This window comes from Gracilinanus agilis, chromosome 4, assembly GCF_016433145.1.
Source record: "Gracilinanus agilis isolate LMUSP501 chromosome 4, AgileGrace, whole genome shotgun sequence".
NCBI lineage: Eukaryota > Metazoa > Chordata > Mammalia > Didelphimorphia > Didelphidae > Gracilinanus > Gracilinanus agilis.
The window spans coordinates 385,657,483-385,685,325 of NC_058133.1; the positions used below are offsets into that span (position 1 = coordinate 385,657,483).

The following is a 27,843-nucleotide window of genomic DNA, read 5'->3' on the forward strand; positions in this document are numbered from 1 at the left end:
AGTATTAAGGTCCCCCAGAAACCACATTAATTAGTGCAAAGATGTTCCACAATAAAGTGCAAGAGAATAATTCCTGAATTGTTACTATGCAGCAGAGCAGTGATCTGCCAAATAAAACATTCCTTTTGATAGCAGCAAAAAAGGATTCAAAGTAAATTGTCATATGTTTGCATTATAATATTATGCCAAACTTTAACTATTCTACCATAATATACCAGTACTGTGCCCAGTAGAAATTCATTTCCGACTGCAACAGTGTAAATTGGAAAAGCCCCAAGTCTTGAGGATTTTAATAGTTTTCTTATGATTCAATAGATATTTTTTTCTTATTCAAAGAATTGAATTGAATTGAATCATTATCCTCTGATTTGTTGGTTGTTTATGCCTATATCTTTGCCATAATGTCTTATCCTTTCGCTTGTGAAAGAACATATTTACTCATGCTACTTTCTGGTTTTACTGAATTCTATTTATTCTTAGGAGTATGTAGATAAATTGATTTCAAAATGTTTTTTCTAGACTATGATCTGGTTCAAATATAAGAATTTCTGCTGCCTGTCCTTTGTTACCTCTGTTCCTTCCTACCTCTCATAATTCTTCCTCTTGAGAAAAAATTTCCATAACTAATAATCTTGACTGCCCTTCTCAAGACTCAATTTCTATAGTCACCTACTGAAACATGGCGACCAAACGTGACTCAATTTGTCATGGACTTTGACTCACTTTTCTTTTTCTTTTTTTTAATATGTCCCAACATCCAAGCACTAGAAACAGGAATAGAGCAAAAGTTGCATTTCCCTAGAAGAGCAAATCTATAGGGCAACTGTGTTAAGATTGATAGTTGTGGAATCTTAAAACTCCATAGGATGGAATGGCTCAGGTTAAGGAAAATGCATATGGTTGCAGGAAAGTCTATTAATATAGTCCTAATCTTTCCCAGAACCCTTAAGCCTTAAAAAAAAGAGTGCTCTTTTAATCTATCCAGCTAGATAAATTAAGATGCAGTTGGTTTTGGTGTTTTTAAAGAAACTATACAATTGTGCCATCTCACTTATCCTCTAGAAAGGGCCATGTAATCCTGCCTCACTGTGGATTCTTAGTTCAAAAGAAAAAAGTGAGGGCACATTATGGAGAACATCCTAATTATGAGTCAGCCAGGTAAGACTCATAAAGAAAGTATGTGATCCTGTGATACATCAGAAATGTAGAATGAATATGTGAATGAGGTAATTCTTCCCTGAACCCCAGTATAGTTAATATTCACCCATCCACATTTACTGTCAGAACTCCATTTCTACTAGAAATAGAATGAGATGAAACAGGCGTTAATAGTAGGGTAAAGAATTTCCATGACATAAATAATCTAGTAATGAAGATTGTTAAGCATTGGAAAGAGCTCCTTCTATTAGCAATAATAATAATAGATCACAGTTACATAATACTTAAAACACTTAGAAATGGCTTTCTCACAATCTGCTTTGGGTTTCCCTTCTCTGGGAGTCTTCAAAAGTACCATTGATTCTTGTCAATCAAGAAGCATTTAGAATGATTTGCCAAGCATCTTACTAAGCATTAGCAATACAAAGGAAGACAAAAAGAGTCCCTATCCTTAATAGGCTTACATTAGAATGAAGAAGATAACATATAAATAATAGGTACATACAAGCAGCTAGGTGACACAGTGGTTACAGTGCTAGGGTCTAGAACAGTGATGGAGAACCTTTTTAGAAACAGAGTGCCCAAACTGCATGTGATCTCCTCCTTCCCCACGCCAACCCCACTTACCCCAGACTGGGGAGGGAGGAAGTGCTTCCATTGAGCTGCTGGGCACAGGCGTGGGTGATGAGAGAGATGACCTCAGGCAGGCATGGAGAGGGGACAAATGTGCCATAGGTTCACCAACATGGCTCTAGAGTCAGGAAGATTCATCTTCCTGAGTTGCAAATCCAGGCTCAGAAACTTCTTGATTGTATGTAGAGTCATTTAACCCTGCTTGTTTCAATTTCTTCATCTGTAAAATTAAGCTGAAGAAAATGGAAAACCATTCCAGTATCTTTGCTAAAAAAAAAAAAAACTCCCTAAAGAAAAGAGTCACAAAGAGTCAGACATTACTGAAATGACTGAACAATGAATCTTAGAGAAGTCTCTTTAGCTGATAAGATCCTGAAAGGTTCCTGTAGAAGAAAGTCTTGAAGAAATCCAGGGTTCTAAGGGGTGAAAAGTGAGAAGTGAGGTATTATATTATAAAGGTAGGCTAGCTAAACATACAAATTTCCTGCCCATCCCATTTAAATGTGTGTGTGTATGTATGTATACATACACACACACATATAGATTCATTGGGCTGATGTCTGTATATTAATTAAATGGTCACAATGACTTAAGTTAGCTTAGTTAGTGTATCACAACTTCAATTATTGTTTCTAATTTACTTGTCATTTTTAAAGAAAGGCTCTAGACATTCTTTAGTCTTGAAAGTGAGTATCAAAGCAATTATTCATTTGAGATTGAAATTTTGATACAATACAGAATCTGGATTTTTTCATGATTTACCTTTCATGGATTTATATTTATTAGAAAAAATGAAGTCACCGAATAGCTAAAATTTGTTATGAGTAGTATAGTTGAAACATATATTACAAATGCATAAAACAGAAATTAAAATTAGCAAATGTTCATACAATAATACACAACATAAAAGATTTTTAATAGGGTATGGTTTTTTTTTAATGTCAGTTGTTTTACCTAGTGTATACAGATATGATGACAAAGTAATGAGACCAATTTGCATATGTGCCTTGTGGAATCAATTTTATTATTTTGCAGTTGTTTTATATTGTTAGTTCAAATTTATCTAGTACGTTTCAATTTACAGTTTTTAGCTCTTTAGAATAATCTCAGAAAATAGGTAATGCAAGTCTCATTATCCTCTATTTTACTAATGAGAAACCTGTTATTAATGAGGTAAAGTGATCTGTACAAAGATCCACAGCAAAGAGCAGTTCATTGTTCTTTCTACATATAGTAGGGTTGCTTCTCTCCCTAAATGACACTGTCACCTTTCTCCTGGTGCAATGAACTTCTATTTGAATTATGGAAATAGAACAAAAATTATTTGGATACTATGTTTTCTGAAGATATACTATTGAATTATATTCTTTAGTTGGGACCTACTACCTGAAAGTATTTTACCTTGTCCCCTAAGTTAGTCATCTGTCCATGTACCTTCCAGCTACTTGATGAAACATGAAATATTTTTTCTTATTTATACCTGCATATTAAATTTATCATAGCAAGCCAGTTTGGGTATTTGGGTCCATATTAATAATCATTTGCAAACTAGACTAAATCAGTACTATAACGATCAATATGTATAATACATATATATAAAGCCTATAATATGCAGCACAAACAATAGGTAATATTACCTATATAATATATGGTCTATATTATATTGTAATATATTTTTACCTTTCATAATCAGTGAGAATATGACTGATTGTCCTCTTTGTGAAATATAGCTAGAGATCTGTCATTTCTTTCTATGGTGGATATATACGTAGATTATTCTTTGATTTGCAGCCATTATTTGAAGAACATTTTCTCTGCTTATAACTTTGCCTCTTAGTCTTTTGGTTGGCCTCCAAAAATATTTTTAGAAAGAGCTACCCCATCTCTGATTGCGACAGCAGGCAATGTGGTACAGTAGAAAGAATTCTGATTCTGGAGTCAGAGGACCTGGATAAAAATCTAACTTCTGATATGTACTACCTGTGTGACCTTGGGGAAGTCACTTTAACCTTTATGAACATTAGTTTCTTTCTCTCTAAAATGAGAGAGTTGAATTAATTAGGTGGGCCTCAAAGTCCCTTTAGCTTTAGATTGACAGTTCTCTGATTTTGTCATCTCTTATAATCAATGCAGGAATCCTTTATAACAGCATCCCTAACAAACGCTCATACAATTTCTACTTGGACACTTCCCACAACAAGAACTTCACAAGGCAGATTTTCCCACTTTTAAATGACTTTTTCAATTAGAAAGTTTATTTTCATATTAAACTTAAATTTGCCTATAAAAAGTTTATTGCTTTTAATTCTTCCCTATGAAGCAACAGAGAATTCACAAGGCAGCCCCTCAAGTATTTGAAGACTGCTTGATTATATGAAGAAATATTCCTCCTAAGTCTCCTCCAGATAGAGCTGTCAGTTCTAGTCACTGTAACAACAATCATTATTATTCATTCTAATAGCTGATGCAACTGGTCTTCATGCAACATGTTCTATCCTTCCTTTCACTTGCATTATCTAAAAATTAATAAAATATTCTAGATATGATCAGACCAGTTCAGTATACAATAAACTAGTATTGTACCACCCTACCCCACCCAATACACACACACATTCACTCACTCTTTGATCTGGACAGCATCACTCACCATGTTTTCATTTTTTGCAGCTGTTTCAAAGTGTTGGTTTTAAGAACAGAACTAAATTATGAATATCACATCAAGTTATGTAATCAGTTTTATCTCTAACTGCATTTAATACCTTTTCTAATCATTCAAATAAAGTAAGACAATATTAGCAAACTTTCTTCCCATTCATACAAAGATAATATTAGCAGCAGGTAAGAACATTTAATCTTAACAGTCTGAAATGAAATCAAAATTATTTGGCTTATTTTCTTTAAAAACAATATAGAACTACTGAATTCATAGATAAAGTTAATAGAAAATAAGGATCTGGAACAGTGGGCCATAATAATAAGAAAAGGAAGAGAAACAATGAGCCAAAAGCATTGATGCAGAGGAGATATACAACTTTTTTTTCTAAAATTTGATGATTTAGGGTTAGAAATATACATTTCTGGCTATAAATATGGATGACTAAAAAGCAGATATTATAGTATCTTTACTTAAAACAGATTAATCAATGGCCTTTTTATACTTACCTTCAAGCATATCAGGCTTATTTTAGCATCAGTTTCTGTCGTTTGAAAGTACTCTGACTTTTTACTTCAAGGTATGTTAGTAGTAGTTGTTATGCATGGGAGATTGTGGTGAAAATACAATATTTCGTACTAATTGCTAGCTGAAGTTATCTGTGATACTGACTGCATGATTTTCCCCTTATATGAGCATAGCTGTAATGATCTGAATTTAGCACTGCATTTGTTAATATTAGACACAAATTTATCCTGACAGTTTTATAGGCAAAGCCTTAGAAACATTTAGTCATGTACAATATAATCATCATCTTGAAATATTTGCATTTGCTTCTATACATTGTAGACATTCTCACTACCTTGCCTTGTCTCTGCCCTGCTAAAATAAAAGCCTGATGTGATGTATCCTGTGGGGGACTGATTATCAAAAATAGGTGTTAATTTACATCATAGTCAGCCACCACATAGTCGAAATACAGTTGTTTTCACAATGGAAATACCTCATATCTCTATAAACTCTTTAAATCTTTTCTATTGAGGTAAATTAAATTTGGTTTTAATTTGCATTCCATTTCTGATGTTTATTACAAGCCACTTCAATTTTTTTGAGGGTATAGAAAAGTAGCTTGTTGTTGAAGTGAAATCTTCAGTGTCAGAATAAACTAGCAACCTGTTAAGTAAAGGGTTCATTTCCCTGCATATTTATTTTATATTTCATGTGCTAAGATTGTTTAGAAGCTTAATTTTTTCCAATTTAAAAGAAACATTGAATTCTTTGGAGTTAGTTGATTTAAAATCTTGCAAGTAGTTGTCATATTCATAAGTCTTTTTGACCTGTTAGGACAGATGTTGGTATATTACTTAGAGCTTGCTGTAAAATTTACCTTTCCCTGCTTATGGAAATGTGCCTATATTGTGTTCCTCTTTAAAAGTTACTTCAAGAGACCAAAAGAACTGAGTTAATAATAGGCCTTTGACACAGAGGTATAAGGGAGAATGTATGATTCCTTAAAAAGACAATTAAATACATTTTCATTTTAAGTGAGACAAGGAACAAAACTGAATAAATCATTGGATAAGATGAATAAGAGGAAAATAAGCATTCATAATGCCTCTTCCCTTTTGAACTTAGCACTTGGCTCTGTGGTATATTATAACAAATCAGATCTCGCTTCCACATTACATATGAAGTTGGAAAGGAAAAAGTAAATCTTTAATCTAATTATTTTCCTTTGTAAGCTTATGTATTTTCAATTTATACATTTAAGAACATTATTTTAAAAGAGATCCATGGATTTCATCATTTACCAGACTTCTAGGAGGGATCTATGACACCATGCACAAAAATGTTAAAAGCCTTTTAAGGAGGAATTGAGACTAGGATTAACATCACTTCCTGGTGTCACTCTATTGAGAAGAGTGAAGAACTATTATTCACACTTGTTTTTACTATCAGTAAAAAATAAAGATATCGTTGAAAGTGTCTAATCAGAACTATTTGCCTTTGGTCCTAATCCAACTTTGAATCTCATTTTCCAGAATGTTGCTAAAAGCAGCATTCTTTGAATTACCTAAACTCAAAAAACCTGGGAGTCTTCTTCAAATTCTTCCTTTCCTCCCCTCTCCTATATTCAAAAAGTCAGAAAATCCCAATAATTTGTCTTGGAAAAGTCCACCTATTCATTTCTCCTGTTACCTTTGTAAACTTCACATTTTTGTTTGTTTGTTTGTTTAAACCCTTACCTTCCATCTTGTGAATTGAGTGGTAAGGGTAGGCAATGAGAGTTAAGTGACTGGCCCAGGGTCACACAGCTAGAAGTGTCTGAGGCCAGATTTGAACCTAGGACCTCCCATCTCTAGGTCTGGCTCTCAATCCACTGAGCCACCCAACTGCCCCCTTCACATGTTGATTAAAGTAAGAACCTCTTGGGTTTCCCAACCCTGAGACACTTGGCTCTAGTCTATTCTACACACCACTGTCACGTTAATCTTTCTTCCATCCAATCACTCCTAGATTCATGTACTCTAAATGGCTTCCTTTTATCAGTTTAATCAAGTCCACACTCTACATAACTAATTTTTACCATCTTTCATGATTTGGAACTATCTTTCCTATCCAACTTATCTCTAGCAGGCACTGAGCTTCAGATAGACTGGCCCCTTCAAATATCCTTATTCAGGTTATTCTCCAAGCATCCCCAAATCCTCACCACACATACACACATTCCTGCCTATCTAGAATGCCCTTCTTACTTCTTTTTACCTACCTAGTTCCTATATCTTCTTCATGATTCATCAGCCAAAGTACTTATTGGCTGTGTATTTTGATTCTTGAATTTAGTGTGTATATCATTTTATTAATTTCTATCTGATGTGATTATCCTGTAAGTTCACCTGTACATGTCTTATCTCTGTAATTAGATGGTAATCCTATAGAATAATAGAAACTTGGAGTGGGAAGGAACCTCAGAGATTGTATAGTTAAGTTAGTTCATTGTTTCCTAATTTCTGGTATATAAATTAATGTGTAACAGTGTTGTATTTTTCAACCTAGAATCAAAAAATACCAGGTTTAAAATACATCACAATAGCTACATTTTAATATAAGTGATTTGCTTTGTGATCAATCCTTTGTATTTTATTTTATGCATTTAAAAACTTTATTATGAATAGATCAGCAGATTGCCAAATGAGTACATGGCATACAAAAAGGTTAATAACTGCTCAATGATAGCATTTTTCTTATAAATGGTAAAAAACTTTTATTTATAAGAACCTGTAAGCTTAAGAAAAAATGATTCATCTCTTCCACTCCATTCTTTCTGTCTACCAAACAGAAGCTCACAATACAGACTATAGAAGAGAATTTAGTTCTCCCTTCTTCCCCAATATTCTGTAATATGGTTTGGTTAGGAAGTACTGAGCCTGCCTGTAGAATGAATTCCCTCTAACTGAAGGGAATCAAATCCCTGAAAATAGGGAATTTGCTTAGTGTCTCTTTCATTGGTCACAGATCAAAGGACCAAAGATTTAGATATAGAAGGATTTTATTTTCTTTTTAAATTTTTTTTTATTTTAATAACAAATTTCCATGTAAGTTATCCAAAGCTATATGAGCCCTATTACCTTCTTTCCTTCTTCCCTCCTCTCCCAGAATTGACAAGCAATTCAATTTGGGTTAAACATGTATTATCACTTAAAATATTTTATGGAAGGGGTTTTAAAGGCTGTCTAATCAACTCCTTCATTTTATAGACATGAAAATTGAGGATGTGCTTAGGGTCCCACATCAACAGTGTTGGGATTTGAAACTAGGTCCTTAAATTCCAAATCCAACATTCTTTCCACTGCCCCCATCCCACCCCATTTGGACCAAACCCAGTAAACACAGAGGTGACTCCTCAAGAAATACATAAATTCAATTCAATTAGGTTGGTGAGACAATAGGGATTCAGTCATGAAATAGGTGGCCTCATTGCCTTCTACCTTTACCTTATCCTCTCTTAAAGGATGCATGGACTAGCAGAGAAAAAGACCATGTTACCCATTTCAGCCCTCACTTCTGTGCTGTTGATCCTTCAAACTCTCAGTAAAATATAAGCCTGTGAAGTTCTAGAGGCTCAAACACCTGGAGAAAGTTGATTTGTTGCTCTCCTGGGTAGGTGGCTCAGTAGAGAGAGCCAAACCAGGAAGACAGGAGGTACTGGGGTTCAAATTTGACATCAGACACTTCCTATCTGTGTCACTTGGGGCAAGTTTCTTAATCCCAATTACTTAGCCCTAATCACTTTTCTACCTTAGAACCAATACTAAGTATTAATTCTAACATGGAAGGTTTTGGGGTTTTTTGTTTTGTTTTTTTAATACTCTATTGAGGTTTAAGCTACATAAAGAGTATTCAGTAACTCATCCAGAACTGCTGCTCCCCGAGAAGACTCACCCACTGTACTCTCTTCATTGTATATAGGCTTTAATTAATTGTTTCCTAGCCAACAGGCAGCTCAGGTATCTATTGAGTGAAATAATTAAATTCTTACCACTTTAAGGGATAATCCCACTTCTCTCCAAATCTGAATGTTTTCCATTTCATTTGTCTACTTGCTCTTCCCAAAACACATCGTACATTGAAGCATCATACCTACATACAAATAGTGTACAAATAATGGTATGCCAAAATTATCTGTATGCTATCATAATGTGATCTTGAAAAAATTGTGAAATTATTTTTAAAATTGAATTGAAAAGATATTGAAAATTTAAAAATTAAATATAAAAAGCAAAGCTTAATCAAGTATCTTTTCTATGAATGAAATTATATTATTTTTGAGAATTTTTCTGAACTGTTGTTATCTATAGGTCTTAGGTTAAAAGTATAAATCAAAGGTATCATCCTTTCAAAAAAGTTATTGCTACCAGTTTCTCCAATTCTTTCTAGGTATTACAGAGGCAGGAAAATAGTTGTCATCTCTAAATATTTGTACAGTATGAATTGTTACTTGTCCTTAGTGATTGCTTGTCTACAAGACTGCATATGCTACTCTGCCATAGTAGCAACTGTTTAGTCTTTTTCCTTGATAGTTGGGAAGGTGCCCAGAGGCTAAGAAGTAATGGTTGACCCCTGTATACATACATACATACAACAAAACCAAAGAAAGAATGAAGAGGACTCTAAAATGCTTCAAAATGAAAAACCTGTAGTTATTTCATTTTTATTTATTATACTCTTCCCAGTTGACCTGAGGCTAAGTAGTTGTGCAAGACTTGAATGTGTAGGACATGAAGCATGTGGAGACTAAATGGTTGTGTATATCCTGAAGAGCTATCTAATGTGGCACATTACAAGTTTTAGCTGCTTTTTAGGCTGCCTGTAATCTTTGTGATTCACCAGCTGTTCAAAGATTTCTTTTAGATTGCTCATGTGTGGGTTTGTGTGGAGTGGTCCATAGCATGAAATGTTCTATTTCTCACCTCCCTCTCACAGCCCCCTTTCTTCTCAGGTATCTTAAGTCTATTTATTTCATTTTTTTTACTAATATCATCATTCCACATTATCAAGTTCTGGGCAATAAGGCACTTCTATTCCCTTGTTGCTATTTCCATCTTTTTCAACTGCCATGCATTTGTTGGGGTTAATTATCTGAGATGAGTAGCATTATCTTTCACAGAAATATATGTGGGCTGTAAAATATTTCAGAGCTAAAATCCTTGAACATCTGCCTCAGACATTTAGCAGAAGTAAATATTCGTTGTCACTTTCCTTTCACAGTTTGTGGTGATGAATGTACAGGACTCCTTCTCGGTGACTTGGCTCGCCTTGAGCAGATGGCTGTTAGCATCAACCTTACTGGCCCACTGCCGGCACCATATAAAATGCTATACAATTTTGAAAATGTGACTCAGGAGCTAAAGGTATGTTTGCAGGACTGTGGAATCATAATGAGTGCCAAGGACAATACAAAAGCAGGAATACAATAAAAAGCTATCGCCAAATTTTAGTAAATAATAACGGTCCTATTTGCTTTTTCTCTTTATACAGAAAGTGTTTTATCTGAGGAAAGTAAAGCATTTCCTGAAGGTGAACTTAGTTTCCTTATCAGGTCACCTAGAGGTAGTTAGGAGGTTTAAATTATTATTAATGTCTTCATTTATGAAAAACATTTTGTTTGGATTCAAAGATGTGGTAATGAATGTGACTGGAAGGAAATGTGCACATGGGAGGCAAAATCACAGAAGCAGTGATGAACAGGTATAGAGACTTTAAAAATTATTTTCATTCATGGAAGATGATGAAAAATAGAGCTTAAAAAGAAAAGTAAAAGGATATGAGATCATTTAATCTGAAGAGAGAAGATATATAGAAAGGAAGAAGAAGACCATGAGCCAGGTTGAAAAGTATTGAACACTTTCTGTGTATTCAATACACCCCTAATATTAATAAATGACATTTTTGGGGCACTTTGAAGTTTACAAAGCATTTACAGACATTATCTCATATGATTCTCACAATAACTCTATAAGGGAGATAGTCAATCAATCAAAAAATATTTATTACCTGCTTAATATATGCCAGGCACTGTGCTAATTCTAGGCTTACAAAAAGAAACAAAAGATAGTCCCTTCCCTCAAGAAGGCTTACATGTAAGGGGAGAAGACAACATGCGAATAAATACAAAGAAAAATATACGGTATCAAAAGGAAATAATTAAAAGAAAACTGAATTACATAGAAGAGATTTGAACCCAAGTCATCCTGATTCTAGGTCTATCATATCCTTTAGAATAGTGACATAATCAAATAAATATAGGAGGCAATAAAACATAGATAAGGATATTGACCCAGAAAAACCACTTAATAATATTATATATGTAATCTATTCTAGTCATCTATTTTTATTTACATTTGAGTCTGGTTGAAGCCACAGTACCACCGGCCTCAGTTGATATTCCTGGGTTATGAGCTGAATCTAAGATAATGAAATAAAAACTTGGGTTAAAAAAATCAGATTCGTATACACAGGATCTAAGAAACATGAATAGAGAGTTTAAAGCAAACTCAGGGATTTTAGTGGTCTGAAGGAAGAAAACAAGCATTTATTAAGAATCTACTTTGTGCTAAGCACAGCCACAATGAAGGATGAGTGCTTGACATTTCTACGGCAGAACTGAAGGTGACATCGACCAGCCTTGTTGTTCCTGGCATAAGACATTCCATCTTCAGACCCTGGAAGTTTTCACTGGCTAGAGTGCTCTTCTTCCTCACTCTACCTTTTGGCTTCCTTGTTTTCCTTCAAATCTCAGCTAAAATATCACCTTCTACAAGAATCTTTTCCTAATTCCTCTTAATTCTAGTACTTTCATAATTCCTCTTAATTCCCTATGTTGATGATGTCCAACTTATCCTGTATATATCTTGTTTGTTGCTTGCATACTGTCTCCTCCATTAGACTACAAACAGATACTGGGTTGTTTCTGGGGTTTTTTCCCTTTCTTTTCATTTCCAACACAACACAGTTCCTGGAACATAGTAGGTATATAAAATGTGTATATAGATTGCCTATATATCATCTCCAAGTATATGTTTCATTTTAAAACATGATATTGACCATTGGTTTTGATTGTCCAAGGAAGATGACATAAGGGCATAGAGGATTCAGAGAGAAATAGCAATTTCAATTGAAATAAGTAAAAATAAAAAGTTTTTATTGAGTCATAGAACATTGTGAGTCCCAACTAAAATCCCATCTTTTACTGGAATCCTTCCCCAAGCTTCCATAATTCTAATGCCTTCTTTTTGTTATCTATTTCCTATTTATCTTGTATATTGTTTGATTTGAATACATTTGTTCACATTTTGCCTTCCCATTAAGTTTTAAACTGGTTGAGGGAAGGGATCTTCTTTTGCCTTTTTTGTATCCCCACCAACTTAGCAGAGTGCCTGACATATCAGTAAGCACTTAATTTATTCATTGATTAGAAGCCATATTAAATTTAGCCCACAGGAACATTAAGGAAAAAAAAGACAAAATGATTTAGTCATTCATCGACATAAAAGCAGAGGACTGGATAAGTTAATGAGACTCTTCCCATTTTTTCCCTTCAGGCTTATAACCCATAGTCATGTAGTAGATCACTGCTATCATCGTTCATTGAAAGATATTTTGAAATAAATATTTTTCAGCACTCATTGTCACCTCAGCGGGCACCCGAGAGACTTCTTCAACTGGCAGAGAGCAATCTGAATACGTTAGTGACAGAAATGGATGAACTTCTCACTAGGGTAAGTATGCAGAACCACCAGTATTTGGGGTCTCCTTGAAAGACACAATCTTAGGAAGCATCAAATAAGTGAAGAAGAATATTCATTTTTCCTCTGAAGACATTTCCCCAATCACTGTTATTGTTCATTTTGTCAATGAAATATGAGAAACATTACAAATAAGTGTTCTTTTTCTAATTCTCTTTGCTTGCAACTAAATAACATTGAATTGAAGTTTAGCATACTGCTCCTGACTCAGTGCAGAATGAGTAACCATTAGTAGATTTGACTGTTGATATTTTGAGAGAGGAAGAGATGGTTAATTATAGGAGATCAAAAGTCATTGTGTTGAAAAGTGGAGGAGGTGAAAGTAGTATCCATTTCTTTAAAAGAATTATCTGTTCAGAGATCTTCATAACAGCATTACAAAATTTCAAAAAGCCTGAAACAACCTAAATTCCAATACTAGATAGAATAATTAAATAGATGTTTGTACATTTATGTATTTGACTCTCTTCTTTTAAAACATAATTTTTTCATTGGTATAGGGTAATCTAAAAGAGGAAACAATGAACAAAGCACATTGACAATTATTCTGCATTTAGAGTCTTAGAGGGTTGTCTGGGACACTTAGGAGTTAAAAGATTTGTTCAGGATCCTTAGTCAATATGTATCAAAGGCAGTACTTGATTGCATTAATATAATCTATGCAACAAATATGAGGTGCACAAAAAATATGAAAAGAACTTTTTGAAAATAATATAAAGCGGGGGCAACTGGGTAGCTTGGTGGATTGAGAGCCAGGCCTAGAGATGAGAGGTCCTAGGTTCCAATCTGACCTCAGACACTTCCCAGCTGTGTGACCCTAGGCAAGTCACTTGACCCCCATTGCCTGGCCTTGGAGCCAATATACAGCACTGATTCCAAGATGGAAGGTAAGGGTTTAAAAAAAAAAAAGAAAAGAATATAAAGCAGAAAAGAGCAGAACCAGAAGATTATGGTACACAGTAACTACCACCATATAAAGAAAAGCAAATGAAAGGAAATCCTTATAAAGAAGACAGAAGAAATAAAAGAAAAATTGTTATGGGGCTTTATGTACTGAGTTCAAATCTGACCTCAGACACTTCCTAGCAATATGGCCAATGGCTTGGCAAGTCATTTAACCACTGATTGCCTGACAAAAAAAGATGCATTGGAGAAGAGAATGGCCAACCACTCCAGTTATCCTTCCCAAGAAAACTCTATGGGTAACTATGGTCTGTGGAGTCACAAAGAGTCTGATACAACTGAATGACTGAACAACAAATTGATTAAATCAAATGTAAACTGTTACTAAGTTTGGGGTACAACATTTAATTTTTTTTAAGTTAATAAGTAAAATTTTAGAGGAAATGAATAGCAAAAGAAAGCATTGTGAAATTATTAAGCGTAGTCATCCTTAGTTTGGGGAATGGAAATGTAGGGTGTTCTGACATACTGATCTCTTTGTTAGATTTCCCCTTCTTCCTAAAAGTGCTTTTTGGCAAACATTTGTTAGAAGAGAAGGTTAATTTTGCTTCCAAGTGAGTTTTGGTGTTTTTGAGAAATCCTCTCTTGGGAATCCTGGAAGACAATAAATAATAGAACAGTATGTGGATAAGGAATCGTTAGATGAGAATGGTCTTTTATGGCAATAAGTAGTTAATGTTATAGAGACTCAGAATGAGACTTTGACCATCATTAGACATTTCCTGAATTATAAAGAGCCTAGCCTAGTGCTTAGCATAGAACAAAAACTAAATTTTCATAGCTCTTTAAGGTTTTCAAAGCGCTCCACAATAACTGAGAGGTAAATAGCGAATGATCTCCTTTTACAGATAAGGAAAGTGAGATTTGAGATGGACAAAGGGCTTGTCCATGGTAATATATCTGTCAGAACTTGGTCTTCTGACTCAATGGCCCCTTTCCATCATATACCATGTAGCCTTACGAAATAATAGCTGGTAAATGTTAAATAAATGAAAGTACAAATAAATAACAAATATGCCTGTGGAAGGCAAAATTGGCCAGCTAGTACTACTTTCTATCCTGCTCTCTATTTAGAAAGGGATTGGAGCTAAAGCCTACCAAACTATACCTCTCTCTGGGGCTGAGTTTTCAACATTATCTTTCCTCTGGTCCACCCTTATTCCTCCCTCATATCCTGGGTGGGGTTCAGTGTGAGTAGAGGGAAGGAGATATTACCTAAAAGTCTTTGTGGCTGTTCTCCCATGCCTTTTGTATCCTCTCTATTTCTCTCTCCTTCCTTTTCCCATTTCCCATCTGACCTGGACATTTGATCATCCACTCATTGTGAGAGTAATTAGCTTCTTGATATATAGATCAAAGAAAAGCCTGAGATCCTGCTTAGTTCAGGTTTTGGGAAGGTTTCTAGAATTTTTAATAAACTCAACATATAGCTCTGAAGTCCCGTGGTCAGGTCTATATTATTTAATTATTAGCCAGAGAAAAGAATCTTTACCTCACTGAAACTTATATATTTCATCTGGACATCAGACCCCTTCAACCAGTGTACAAAAATATAACATACAACTTTGGTGAGATTCAAGATAAATAGCTCACAGAAAAGCAAAGAAACAAATTATATACAAATGCTAGAGAATAAACAGGTATGGAGAGGGATGTTGAAAAGAGAAAACCTTTAGGATTGTGCTCAAAATTCTTAAAGGAACCATCACCCAAAAGAGACAGATTGAATTCTTTGTTCTAAATATAAAAAAAATTATTTATGATGACACTTCTCCCTGATTGCCCCATTAACTTCCACATCTTTACAGCTCACTTTTTTTTTGTTTCTGGCAGAGGCAAACACCATCCATTCCACTCCATCCTGACCAGTCCTTCCCAAATGCTTAGTTGCTAGTGGGGGGCTGCCCTACTATTATTGCTGCCTCCGTTTACTTTTAAATTCCTATGGAAGTTGGGACTTCCAACACTACCACAGCCAAATTTCCTCCAAAAACACAATGCAAAATTGAAATTTCCATCTATCTTCCTTAACTCTGAGCCTTCTTCACCCTCACCCTCCACTCCCAAGTCCCATGCTCATTTGTCTAGTAGTCTCTATCTCCAGGGAGGGGAAAAAATGACACTCTACTTAAAGCATCTCATCTTCTTCCATTCCTGGCAAATAAGAGATTCAGACCTGGTTGCAGGCTTCCTTCTTGGCAGAGACAGATGTGAAGAAGTATTCCAGATTATTTCTCCTCAATAGGAAAGTGGCATACAAGGATGACACCTGGCTACAGAGTAACTATATTAAGAGCTCCCAAACATTCATTGCAATATGACACTTCAGTTGTTTCTCCCAAGAAATAAATTGTTTTTTTTCTTTCCAAATACCATTTCTCTCATGTATATATATATATATATATATGTGTGTGTGTGTGTGTGTGTGTGTGTGTATACATATACCTTCACACTAGAACTAAATACATATGCTATACACATGTCATCATCTTAATGTTTCAGTAATCATCTGTTTACTGTAATACCTAATTCTATTTAATATCTCTGAAGCAATACAAAATCAGAAAAAAAAAACACAAAATATTTTATATCCAAAATGCACCAACACCCTTTTAGGAACACATGAGGAAAAGCTGTCAGACATATTAAGAAAAACACTATTAACAGTCTTGCAGGAAGACTTTTCTCTCTTCAATATAAAACATTCATACTTATTATCATGAATTTTTGCCATGTGGGATTTTCTGTTTATGGTTAGGAATGGGAAACAAGAAAATGCTTGATTTAAAACCCAATCTAGTTATCACGATGAGTAAATAAAAGAAGGAACAAGGAAGAGAGGATATATCTTTGGGGAAAACCAAAATTAAAATACATTTTAAATGTGAAAATAGACCTCCTACATACCATTTGGAAGGTACGGGGTTTTTAAATTTTATTGGGAATTATTGTAATTCAAAACTGCTAAAAAAAAAGACTAACATTTTGACACAGAGAAAAGGAGAAAAAAGAAAATAACATAAAGTCTGCCATCTTGTGGTTAGGATATTACTAAAGGGAAACAGAGCCAGGAGGTGAAGAAATTCCTGTATCATAAAGGAAAATATTCTGTTCTGAACAAATAATATAAAACATAATATTAGTAATATAAGGGACATCTAAAATATCTAGATTCACATCCTATTTCTGATATGTACTGACTGTGTGACACAGGGTAAGTCACTTAATCTCTCAGTATCTTTGACAAATTTCTAAGGCTATAAATTCCAGAATATTTGCCAACTTGCATTGGTAGAGGAAGTTTCCTATTCAGTAGTTCCCATACCAATTAAAACACAGTGAAAGAATGTTGAAACTGGAATCTGTTAGATCTAATTTCAAATCCATCCTACTAACTGTGTGACTTTCGGTGAAATTCTTAATCTCTGTTTCACTTTCCTTAACTGTAAATTTGGGATAATAAAAGCAACTAGCTGACAAGGTTGTTGTAAGTATTTAATGAGATAATATTAATAAAGTGTTTTACAAACTTTAAAGAGCTATATAACTACTAGGTGCTATTATTATTGGCTATTCCTTATTATATAATTGCCTCCAGTATAATCTGGCTCAAAAACCCAGTCCAGTGATCTTCAGATGTCTAAGTCAATGCAGTGAAGCATCAGCTCTGTAAAGGGTTTAGCATTTGGCCCAGGTAACATACTATGTGTCTATCTAATAACAAAGGAGCTTTGTCACAAGTGAAAAGATAGTCAGCAACAGGTTTATCATAAGACAATAGATGGATTTTTCAGTCACAATTCATAAAATCTACTAGTATTAAAGAGATTGCAATGTGTAATTCATTGAAAAGTACCCATATTGATAAAATCATGCATTCTTCAAATATTAAAATATAATGTGCTAGGTGTTTTATTGATTATGTCAATATACCATAATATCTTGCTTTGATTTTTAATTAATTTATTTATTTAGAATATTTTTCCATGGTTACATGATTCATGATTTTCCCCACTCCTCTTAACTCCACCCTCCCAGAGATGACAAGCCTGAGTTATACTGAGTTATACATGTATCATTGTGCATGTATCCACTGAGTTATACATGTATCATTGTGCAAAACCTATTTCCATGTTATTTTTGTTTGCAGTAGAGTGATCTTTTAATATCAAAACCCCAATCACACCCACATCAAATCATGATCGATCATATATTTTTCTTCTGCATTTCTAGTCCCACAGTTCTTTCTCTAGATGTGGATAGCATTATTTCCCATAAGTTCCTCAGTGTTGTCCTGGGTCATTGCATTACTACTAGTAGAAAAGTCCATTATATTCAATTGTACCACAGTGTATCAATCTCTGTGTATAATGTTCTCCTGGTTCTGCTCCTTTAACTCTGCATCAATTCCTGGAGGTCTTTTCAGTTCATATAAAAATCCTTCTGGCCATCATTCCTTTTTAGCGCAATAGTATTCCATCACCATCAGATACCACAATTTGTTCAGTCATTTCCCAATTGATGGACACCCCCTCATTCTCCAATTTTTTGCCACCACAGAGAGCACAGCTATAAATATTTTTGTACAAGTCTTTATCCTTATTATCTCTTTGTGGTACAAACCAAGCAATGGTATGGCTGGATCAAAGGACAGAAATTCATTTAAAGCCCTTTGCACATAATTCCAAATTGTCCTCCACAATGGTTGGATTAATTTACAACTCCACTAGCAATGTATTAGAGGCCCAATTTTGCCACATCCCCTCAAACATTTATCACTTTCCTTTGCTGCCATATTGGCCAATTTGTTAGGCATGAAGTGGTACTTCAGAGTTGTTTTGATTTGCATTTCTCTAATAAAGAGGGATTTAGAACACTTTTTCATGTGATTATTGATAGTTTTTATTTCTTCATCTGAGAACTGCCTATTTATATCCTTTGACCATTTGTTGATTTGGGAATGAATTGATTTTTTGTAAATTTGACTTAGTTCCTTATACACTTTGGAAATTAAATCTTTACCAGAGAGTTTTGTTATAAAATTTTTTCCCAGTTTATTTCTTTCCTTCTAATTTTGTTTGCATTGGTTTTGTTTGTACAAAACCTTTTTAATTTGATGTAATACAAAATCATTCATTTAACATTTTGTGATGTTTTCTATCTATTACTTGGTCTTAAAAGGAAGGATCTTTCCCAAAGATCTGACAGGTATATTATTCTATGTTTATCAAATTTATTCTCTATATTTAAATCATTTATCCATTTTGAATTTATCTTGATATATGGTGTGAGATGTTGCTCTAAACATGATTCTTCCCATACTGTTTTCTAATTTTCCCTGTAGTTTTTGTCAAATAGTGAGTTCTTCTCCCAAAAGCTGGAATCTTTGGTTTATCGAATACTAGCTTTCTGAGGTCCTTTACCCCTAGTCTATTCCACTGATCCACCCTACTATCTCTTAGTTGGTACCATATTGTTTTGATTATCATTGTTTTATAGTATAGGATAAAATTGGGCACTGCTTGGTCCCATCCTTCACATTTTTTTTCAATATTTCCCTTAATATTCTTGATCTTTTGTTCTTCCAAATGAACTTTGTCATACATTTTTCTAATTATATAAAAAAGGCTTTTGGTAGTTTAAAAAATAAGGCACTATATAAGTAAATTAATTTGGGTAGGATTGTCATTTTTATTACATTAGCTTGTCCTACCTACCCATGAGCAATTAATGTTTTTCTAATTATTTAGATCTAGTTTTAATTGTGTGAAAAAAGTTTTGTAGTCGTGTTCATGTAATTCCTATTTTTTTCATGGCAGATAGACTCCTCAATATTTTATTTTGTCTAGATTGATTAATGTTAATGATTTATGTGGGTTTATTTTGTACCCTGCAACTTTATTAAAGTTGTTGATTATTTCCACTAGCCTTTTAGTTGATTTTTTAGGGTTCTTTAAGTAGACCATCATATCATCTGCAAAGATACTTTAGTTTCCTCATTACCTACTTTAATCCCTTCAATTTATTTTTCTTCTCTAATTGCAATCATTAGTATTTTTGTACAATATTAAATAATAGAGGTGATAATGGGCATCCTTGCTGAACTTATTTGGAAGGCTTCTAACTTGTCCCCATTGTAAATGATACTTGCTGATGGTTTTAAATATTTATTGTTTATTATTTTGAGAAAGGGCCCTTCTAGTCCTATAATTTCTAGTGTTTTCAATAGGAATGGGTATTGTATTTTGTCAAAGGTTTTTTTTTGCATCTGTTAAGATAATCATGTGATTTCTGTTGGTTTGGTTGTTGATATGGTCAATTATGCGGATGGTTTTCCTAATATTAAACCATCTTTGCATTCCCAGTATAAATCCCACCTGGTCATAGTGAATAAACCCTGTGATAATTTTTGTAGTCTTTTTGCTAGTATTTTATTTAAGATTTTTGTATCTATGTTCATTAAGGAGATTGGTCTGTAGTTTGTTTTCTCTTTTTTTCATCTACCTGGCTTTGGAATAAGTACCATATTTGTGTCATAAAAAGAATTTGGTAAGAGTCCTTTACTTATTTTGTCAAATAATTTGCATAGTATTGGGATTAGTTGTTCTTTAAATGTTTGATGGAATTCACTTGTGAATCCATCTGACCCTGGGAATTTTTTCATTGGGAGTTCCTTGATGACTTGTTCAATTTCTTTTTTCTGAGATGGGATTAATTAAGTATTCTAGTTCTTCATTTGTTAGTCTAGGCAATTTATATATTTTTTATAAATATTCACCTATTTCACCTAGATAGTCATATTTATTACCATATAATTGGGCAAAATAGTTCTTAATAATTACCTTAATTTCCTCTTCATTAGAGGTAAGATCAACCCTTTCATCTTTGATACTGTTAATTTGATTTTCTTTTTTCTTTTTTTTTATTCAATCAACCAGTACTTTATCTGTTTTATTTGTTTTTACAAAGTACTAGCTCCTAGTCTTATTTATTAGTTCAATAGTTTTTTTTTTTACTTTCATTTTTATTAGTTTCTCCTTTAATTTTTAGGATTTCCAATTTAGTTTTTATCTGGGGAGTTTTAATTTCTTTTTCTAATTTTTTTTATGTTGGAAGTCCAATTCATTGATATCTTCCCTCTGTATTTTGTTGAAATAGGCGCTCAGATAAATAAAGTTTCCCCTGAGTACTGCTTTTGCTGTATCCTATAGATTTTGATATGTTGTCTCCTCATTGTCATTCTCTTTAATGAAGTCTGTAATTGTTTCTATGATTTCTTCTCTGACTCACCAGTTTTTAAGAATTAGAATATTTAGTTTCTAATTAATTTTAAATTTGCCTTTTCATGGACCCTTGTTCATTGTAATTTTTATTGTATTATGATCTGAAAAAGTTGCATTTATTATTTTTGCTTTTCTGCATTTATTTGCAATATTTCTATGCCATAATTACCGGTTGATCTTTGTATATATGTACCATGTAAAGTATATTTCTTTTTACCCCTTAAGGACTTTTTTAACATATCATTCATATGTATACATATAATATCATACATATATATGTTTCATATCATCACATTTATATACACATCATATCATCATATACATCATATCATCATAATCAGCTTACTTATTCACCCTCATTCTGAGTAAATTCATTCTATCTTCTCTACTACTAAGAGTAATTTTTGAGAATTATAAAAATCCTCTTTCCATGTTTCCTTTAAAATTTTCTCTTTCTTATTTACTTTTTTGGACTTCTCTTGCATCTCATGTTCAGACTTCAGATTTTTTATTTAGATCTGACTTATTCCTCAGAAATGCTTGGAAATTTACTCTTATTGAATGACCATTTTTTTCCTCTGAAAGAATTTACTCCATTTTGCTGGATAGGTGACTCTGGGTTGTAAACTCAAATTTTTTGCCTTCCTAAATATCATATTCTATGCCTTTTGATCCATTAACATAGAAGCCACTTGGTCCAGTGTGATCCTAATTCTAGTTCCATGGTTTTTGAATGTTTTTTTTCTGGCTGATTGAAGTATTTTTCTCCTTGGCTTGGGAGACTCTTGAATTTTGCTATGACATTCCTGGAAGTTGTCATTTGAGGATTTCTTTCTGAAGGTGATCTGTGAATTCTTTAATTTCAATTTTATTTTCTTCTTAGAGGATCACTGGGCAGTTTTCTTTGATAATTTCTTGTAACATGGTGTCCAAGGTTTTTTCTTGATTATGGCTTTCAGGTAGTCCAATAATTCTCAAATTATCTTTTCTAGATCTATTTTCTAGGTCAGTTGTTTTTTCAATAAGATATTTCATGTTTTCCTCTGGGTTTTTTCCATTCCTTTGATTCTGCTCTATTGTTTCTTGATTTCTCACAAAATCATTAGTTTCTAGATGGTCAATTCTGATTTTTAAAATCTGATTTTCCTCTGTCATTTTTTAGTTCTCTTTTTGCATTTGGCCCTTTTCTTCTTGCATCACTTTAATTTCCCTTTCCCACTTTTCCTCTGCCTCTCTTAACTGTTTTGTTTTCTTTTAACCCTTAACTTCTGTGTATTGGATTATTAGGTGGAAGAGTGGTAAGGGTGGGCAATGGGGGTCAAGTGACTTGCCCAGGGTCACACAGCTGGGAAGTATCTGAGGCCAGATTTGAACCTAGCACCTCCCATCTCTAGGCCTGACTCTCAATCCACTGAGCTACCCAGCTGCCCTCTCTTAACTGGTTTTTGAAGTCCTTTTTGAGTTTGTCATGAATCTTTGTCCAATCCATATTTTCCTTTTAGACTTTGCTTTCACTGTCCCCTTCTGTGTCTATACCTTGTTCTTTGTCTCCATAAAAATTCTTTAGAGTGCCTTTTTTGTTGTTTGCTCATTTTTCCTATCTAAAGGTAGGCTCTGTTTTCTGTGAAGTTGGGGTACCCTCTTAAACTTCAGTCCTTCCTTGATGCTATTTTTAGCATTTTTTCTGGGTTTTTATCAGTTTCAGTTCTAAGAGGCTGATGTTATGGTTTGAGGGCTGAGAGAGCTGAGAGCCCCCTCCCCCTACTGGTTCAACTGACCCTTGAGTTGCTGATAGCTAAAGGCTTGCCTCAGGCTTGGGCATAAGCTTTTGATCTCATTATGAACTTGAACAGGTCAGGGGCTGATCAAATTCTAGCCCCAGGTTTAGGCTCAATTTTTTGTTCTCACTGTATACTTGATCCAATCAGGCACACCCTTCATTGCCCTATCCTAGCACTCCGCCCTTGTTTTGGGCAATGAGGGAGGTAGAGAGGCCTGTGAACTGTGTCCTCACCCCAAAGTGTGAACTATGTCCTCATATATCCCAAGCCCCGACTGGGATTCCTGGCTTCACTCTGGGCCCACTAGGATCAGCCCACTTCAGTCCAGACTGCTCTGGGCTATGACTCTGGATTTCTCCACAGGTTTGAAATTTCAAGGGATATGGGTTGGTTTGTACCACCCTTTGCCCAGGTAGGATCTTAGGATCTGGATGTTGACTTGATCTTAGGTTCCTATCCTATGACAGTAGATATAGTGTAGGGGGTGGGATGGGATGGGATGGCTTGCTCTTGACTTGCTCTTCCCTCCTTGCTACAATCTCTTTCTGGTTCTGCTCTCCTCTCACCCTAGGACCCAGATGTTCCCTTCCTACCTTTTGGGGTTTTCTTAAAAATTGTTTCACAATGTCTCCTTGTTGTTCTTTCACTGCTGTATTCATTTCATGGTTATATTTTAATCTTGGTCAGAGAGTATTCTTATGGTGACACAGAGCAGCTTTGGTTCACTCTGCCATCTTCTCTTGCTTTGATTTTTAAAGGCTATGCCTATGGATTGCAAGGACTACCATTCCAGAAAGTCTGATTATGGGACAAGCATTAAACTATATCTGTTTTCCAAGGATTATATGAAAACCATGTGCACTTGTTGATGAATTATTTAGCACTGGTAATTCATGAAATGAATGGAGAAACCAGCGGGCACTCAGTCCTTCCTACCCCATTCTAATTCCAAAGTGACTGTGGCAAAACAATGGAAAAGAAGAACATAGGATGCTCTGAATCACAATTGTTTTTAGATGATAAACACTTAGTTACCAAGGCTCTAATTGTGAGATAGTTTTTCCTGTGCTCCAAGAAGCTTTAGAATGCTCAGTGACCACAACCTGGTAAAACTGTCTTGGAAGATGAGCTAAAGGAGATTAAGATTAACTAATAGGTTAGGGGACATGTCTACCAACCTCCAAGCATTTGAAGACTTCCCCTGAAGGAATGGGATGATGAGAACAATTTATTCCAATGGCCATGAAGGCAATTGAAGTAGAGTACTGTGGAATACCTAGAGATAGCTTAGTCAGAAATCAAAGGTGCCAAGGCCATCTACTGTATCCTAGGCCACCCCCAATCATCCTGACATTTATCTTGCCACTAAACTTCGATGACTCTGGGAAAGAGTAAAGCTGAGGATTCTGCTTCAGTTAAATCCAAGTTGAGTTAAGCACAGATTAAAACATCATTCCATGATGGCATTGATCCTCTCAAAAAATTAAAGTCAAGATTTTATAGAGACTGATGATTGTTTTGGATTGTCTCTCTAGAAGAAGGTCCTGATCATAAATCCCTAGAAATTTTAAAGTGTAGCCAAACCTATGTATAGAATATCCATGTGGAGAATATAGAGCCATGTTATAAGGAACTTGGCAAATTTGCTCAGATAATGATTTAGCTGAAATAAAATATAAACATAGATGTACCTAGGAAACTTAAATGCAATAAAATATTTTTAGATACTCAGAAATGTCTCATTTAGCATAGGTAATAATAGCAATATTGAAAGAAGTTTGAAAGAAATTATTATACCCAAAAGTAATATGCCAAATTAATTGAGTGAGATCTTAGCAACAAAAATCTTTTAGAATATATATTAAATCCACATATAGGAAAACCTTCCATAATCAGCCAAGACTCCATCCATTTGCATCAATACATTATTCTTATAATTTTTCTAATTTCTAGTCAATTTGTATATTTTATTATCTTGCCTCACTACAAGATTATAAGCTCTTTGAGTATAAGGACTACAAATAATTTAAATTACACAAATCCTCACAGTATCTAATGCAGTGTCTATTATGATAAAGCAAACAAAGGAAATATTTAAGAATAAAATGTCCAGGATGCAAATGTTGTTATAAAAACCTTAAAATTAGTCAATTTATAATCATGAATAACAATGGAGACTTGATGGAGACCAATAAATAATAAAAAATATATTGCTAATGATAATAAAATACCCAAGATTTGAAAATTAAATTTGGAAGTTCGATATGAGGGAGAATATAGGAGTGCCCAAAAAGAGATAGTTTCAGATTATTCTAAAACAATTAAGGTCGGCAATACAGAACAATGTCCAATGGACCTTAAAAGTATGTATACCCCTTAACCCAACAATACCAGTGCTGTGTCTATATTCCAAAGAGATCAGAAATAGGGGAAAAGGACCTACTTACACAAAAATATTTTAGCAGCTCTTTTTGTAGTTGCAAAGAATTGCAAACTGAAAGGATGTCTAATCAATTGGGGAATAGCTGAATAATTTGTGGTAATATGGTTGCAATATAATACTATTGTACCATAAGAAATGATGAACAGGATGAATTTTTTAAAATCTGGAAAGACATATCAACTGATGCCAAATGAAGTGAGCAGAACTAGGAAATAGTATATATAGAAACAGAAATGTTGTTCAGTGATCAACTGTGAAGAATTAAATTTTTATCATCAAGTCAAAGTTCAAAGATAACTCCAAAGGACTCAATGAAAAATGTTATCCACAGCCAAAGAGGGAATTGTCAGGGGCTGATTGCAGATAAAAGCATTTTTCACTTTATTTCCTTTTTGAGTTTTTTTTTGTTTTTTTGGTAAACCCTTACCTTCTTTAGGATTGATGGAATCAATACTAAATATTTGTTCCAAGGCAGAAGAGTGATAAGGGCTAGGAAAGTGGGGTTAAGTAACTTGCCCAGGGTCACAGAGCTAGAAATGAGTTTGTTTGTTTTTATAATTGTATATGTAATATATGTCTTCTTTCATGACATGAGGAATATGGACAACATTGGTATACCTATATCAGACAATTTATCACCTCAGAAAGAAGAAGGGAAGAAGGTAGAAGATCCAAATCACAAAATGTCAGAAAACAATTGACAAAAACTGTTTCTACACGTAATTGAAAAAAAGTTTTAGGTTAAAAAAAAGGTTAGAGTCCGGTGGGTATTTTTAAAATCGTTGTTTGAAGGAAAGTATATCTATATAAAATTGCTCTGGGTACCTCCTGGTGAGGCAATTCCTTCTACCAATGAAGGTCAATAGCAATTTGAAATGTCTTAAAAATGTATCTTGGACACTGAGGCATTGTGAATTACCCTGGGTTATACAACCAATGGGTGATAGATAGAATTTGGACTTAGATTCTCCTCACTCTGAGATTACCTTTATACTTCTAAAAATAAATTTTACTTCATTTTATAGATTCTTTATTAAGAATTTTCATGTCCTATATAGAGAGAGTTGGAAAGGGTTTGTTTAAAAAGTATTAAGAGATTTATTCAATAATCAATGAAAAAAGAACTTGAAAAGACTTCCAGAGACCTCAATCTAAATGCTCACTCAGATACTATATACCTCTATGACTCTTTGCAACCTATTTAATTTCTCTGAGCCTTGGTTTCCTCATCTCCAAAGTCAAGTTAATTATGATTACACCATTTGGCTCAGGACCAAGGGGAAGAAATTGCTTTCCAAAACTCAAAGTCTTAGATTCATTTGATTTATTATTTGTAGGGCTAAGTAGATATTTATTTTATCTTTAATCATGTAATGAAAATAATTTACAAGTTACACTCATGTGGGGCATAACTAGCAACATTGTTCTCAAAAAATATTTTTAAAATAATTTCTAAAGGAAGTGGCCTCATTATCTTCTAGCAGGACCAGTTCTCTTTCTCCTCTAAGGTCTACTTTTCCTGTGGCATTTCCTAATACTTTGTTTAAAAGAACTTCATTATCAGACTTGGGGGTGTAGAATTTTAAGGTGACCATTGGTATGGACTCAAATTATTGGAACTGAAGATTAATTTGAACAACAAACCCTAAATTAGAAAATGAAAAACAGAAATTACCACAGGAATGTTATCTATTCAATTATTATGAACTGTTCAGTCATTAGAATCTCTTTTCTTTTTTTTTTAAAAAGGAAGATAGAAAAAGAAAGTTGCTAGTAGTCTCCAACCAAGAAAATTATGTGCAGATTGCAAGACACATGATCAGAGCTATGTCATATAAACCAAGAAAGGAAAAACTCTATTGTTCAGAGACAAATTAATATGAACTTAAGGTAATGCACACTGCCTAAATAATGTTCTTAGAATTTTTTTAAAAACCTAGTTGACTGAACTTAAGTTTTTTTTAAAAATCAAAAGTAAGGAAGGTATAAACAAGATACTGGGTAAGGTATTTTCAGACGTATATTAGGATGATTACAAGAGTTAAGCACATAAAACTATGAAAATCAAAGGTAGAGAATGAAAGGGATATCATAGAAACACTAAACTAAATAAAAAGATATTTATCAAATGCAAAAGGGAACAATAGTGACTCTGATGGAGGATGAATAAGTTAGGGATGCTGATTTAATGAAATGTGGGAACAGGCACACAGAACTAGACGAATTACTCGTATCATTAAGTATTTAGCATTTATCTGTGGCATTATTGATGGTCTGCCATGGGTGAAACTGATTCATTATTTGGGAATTTGGGCTTTGCAATTAGTTCCGTGCCCCTCTGTGGCAGTGAATTTCACAGACTGATTTTATAGCCAAGCCAAGACAGTATTTCTTTTTTACCTGGTTATAACCAGGGTGACCCATCACTAGCATTATATATAATGTTGGATAGGGGGCAAAAAGAGCATTCCTTGGGTGGAATGATGTGTTATGATTTTTGTAGTTGTTATGTAGATTTGTGGCTATTTGATTAAATCTCATTAATTATTTAGAAGATTTTTGCATTGATAAATAAACTTTCAGGTTTCTCAGCCTTTTGCAAAAACATTTGTTTGGACTTCCT

The 27,843-nt window shown here is 34.0% G+C and overlaps 1 protein-coding gene across 1 annotated transcript in view; it reads left to right on the forward strand.

Moving 5' to 3' along the window:
• LAMA2 (laminin subunit alpha 2) overlaps positions 1-27,843 on the forward strand; it is a 625,852-nt gene that overhangs the window by 419,669 nt on the left and 178,340 nt on the right. The window contains 2 exon segments of the mRNA XM_044676961.1: positions 10,214-10,356; positions 12,625-12,723. Of these exon segments, the coding sequence (XP_044532896.1) occupies positions 10,214-10,356; positions 12,625-12,723 (242 nt within the window).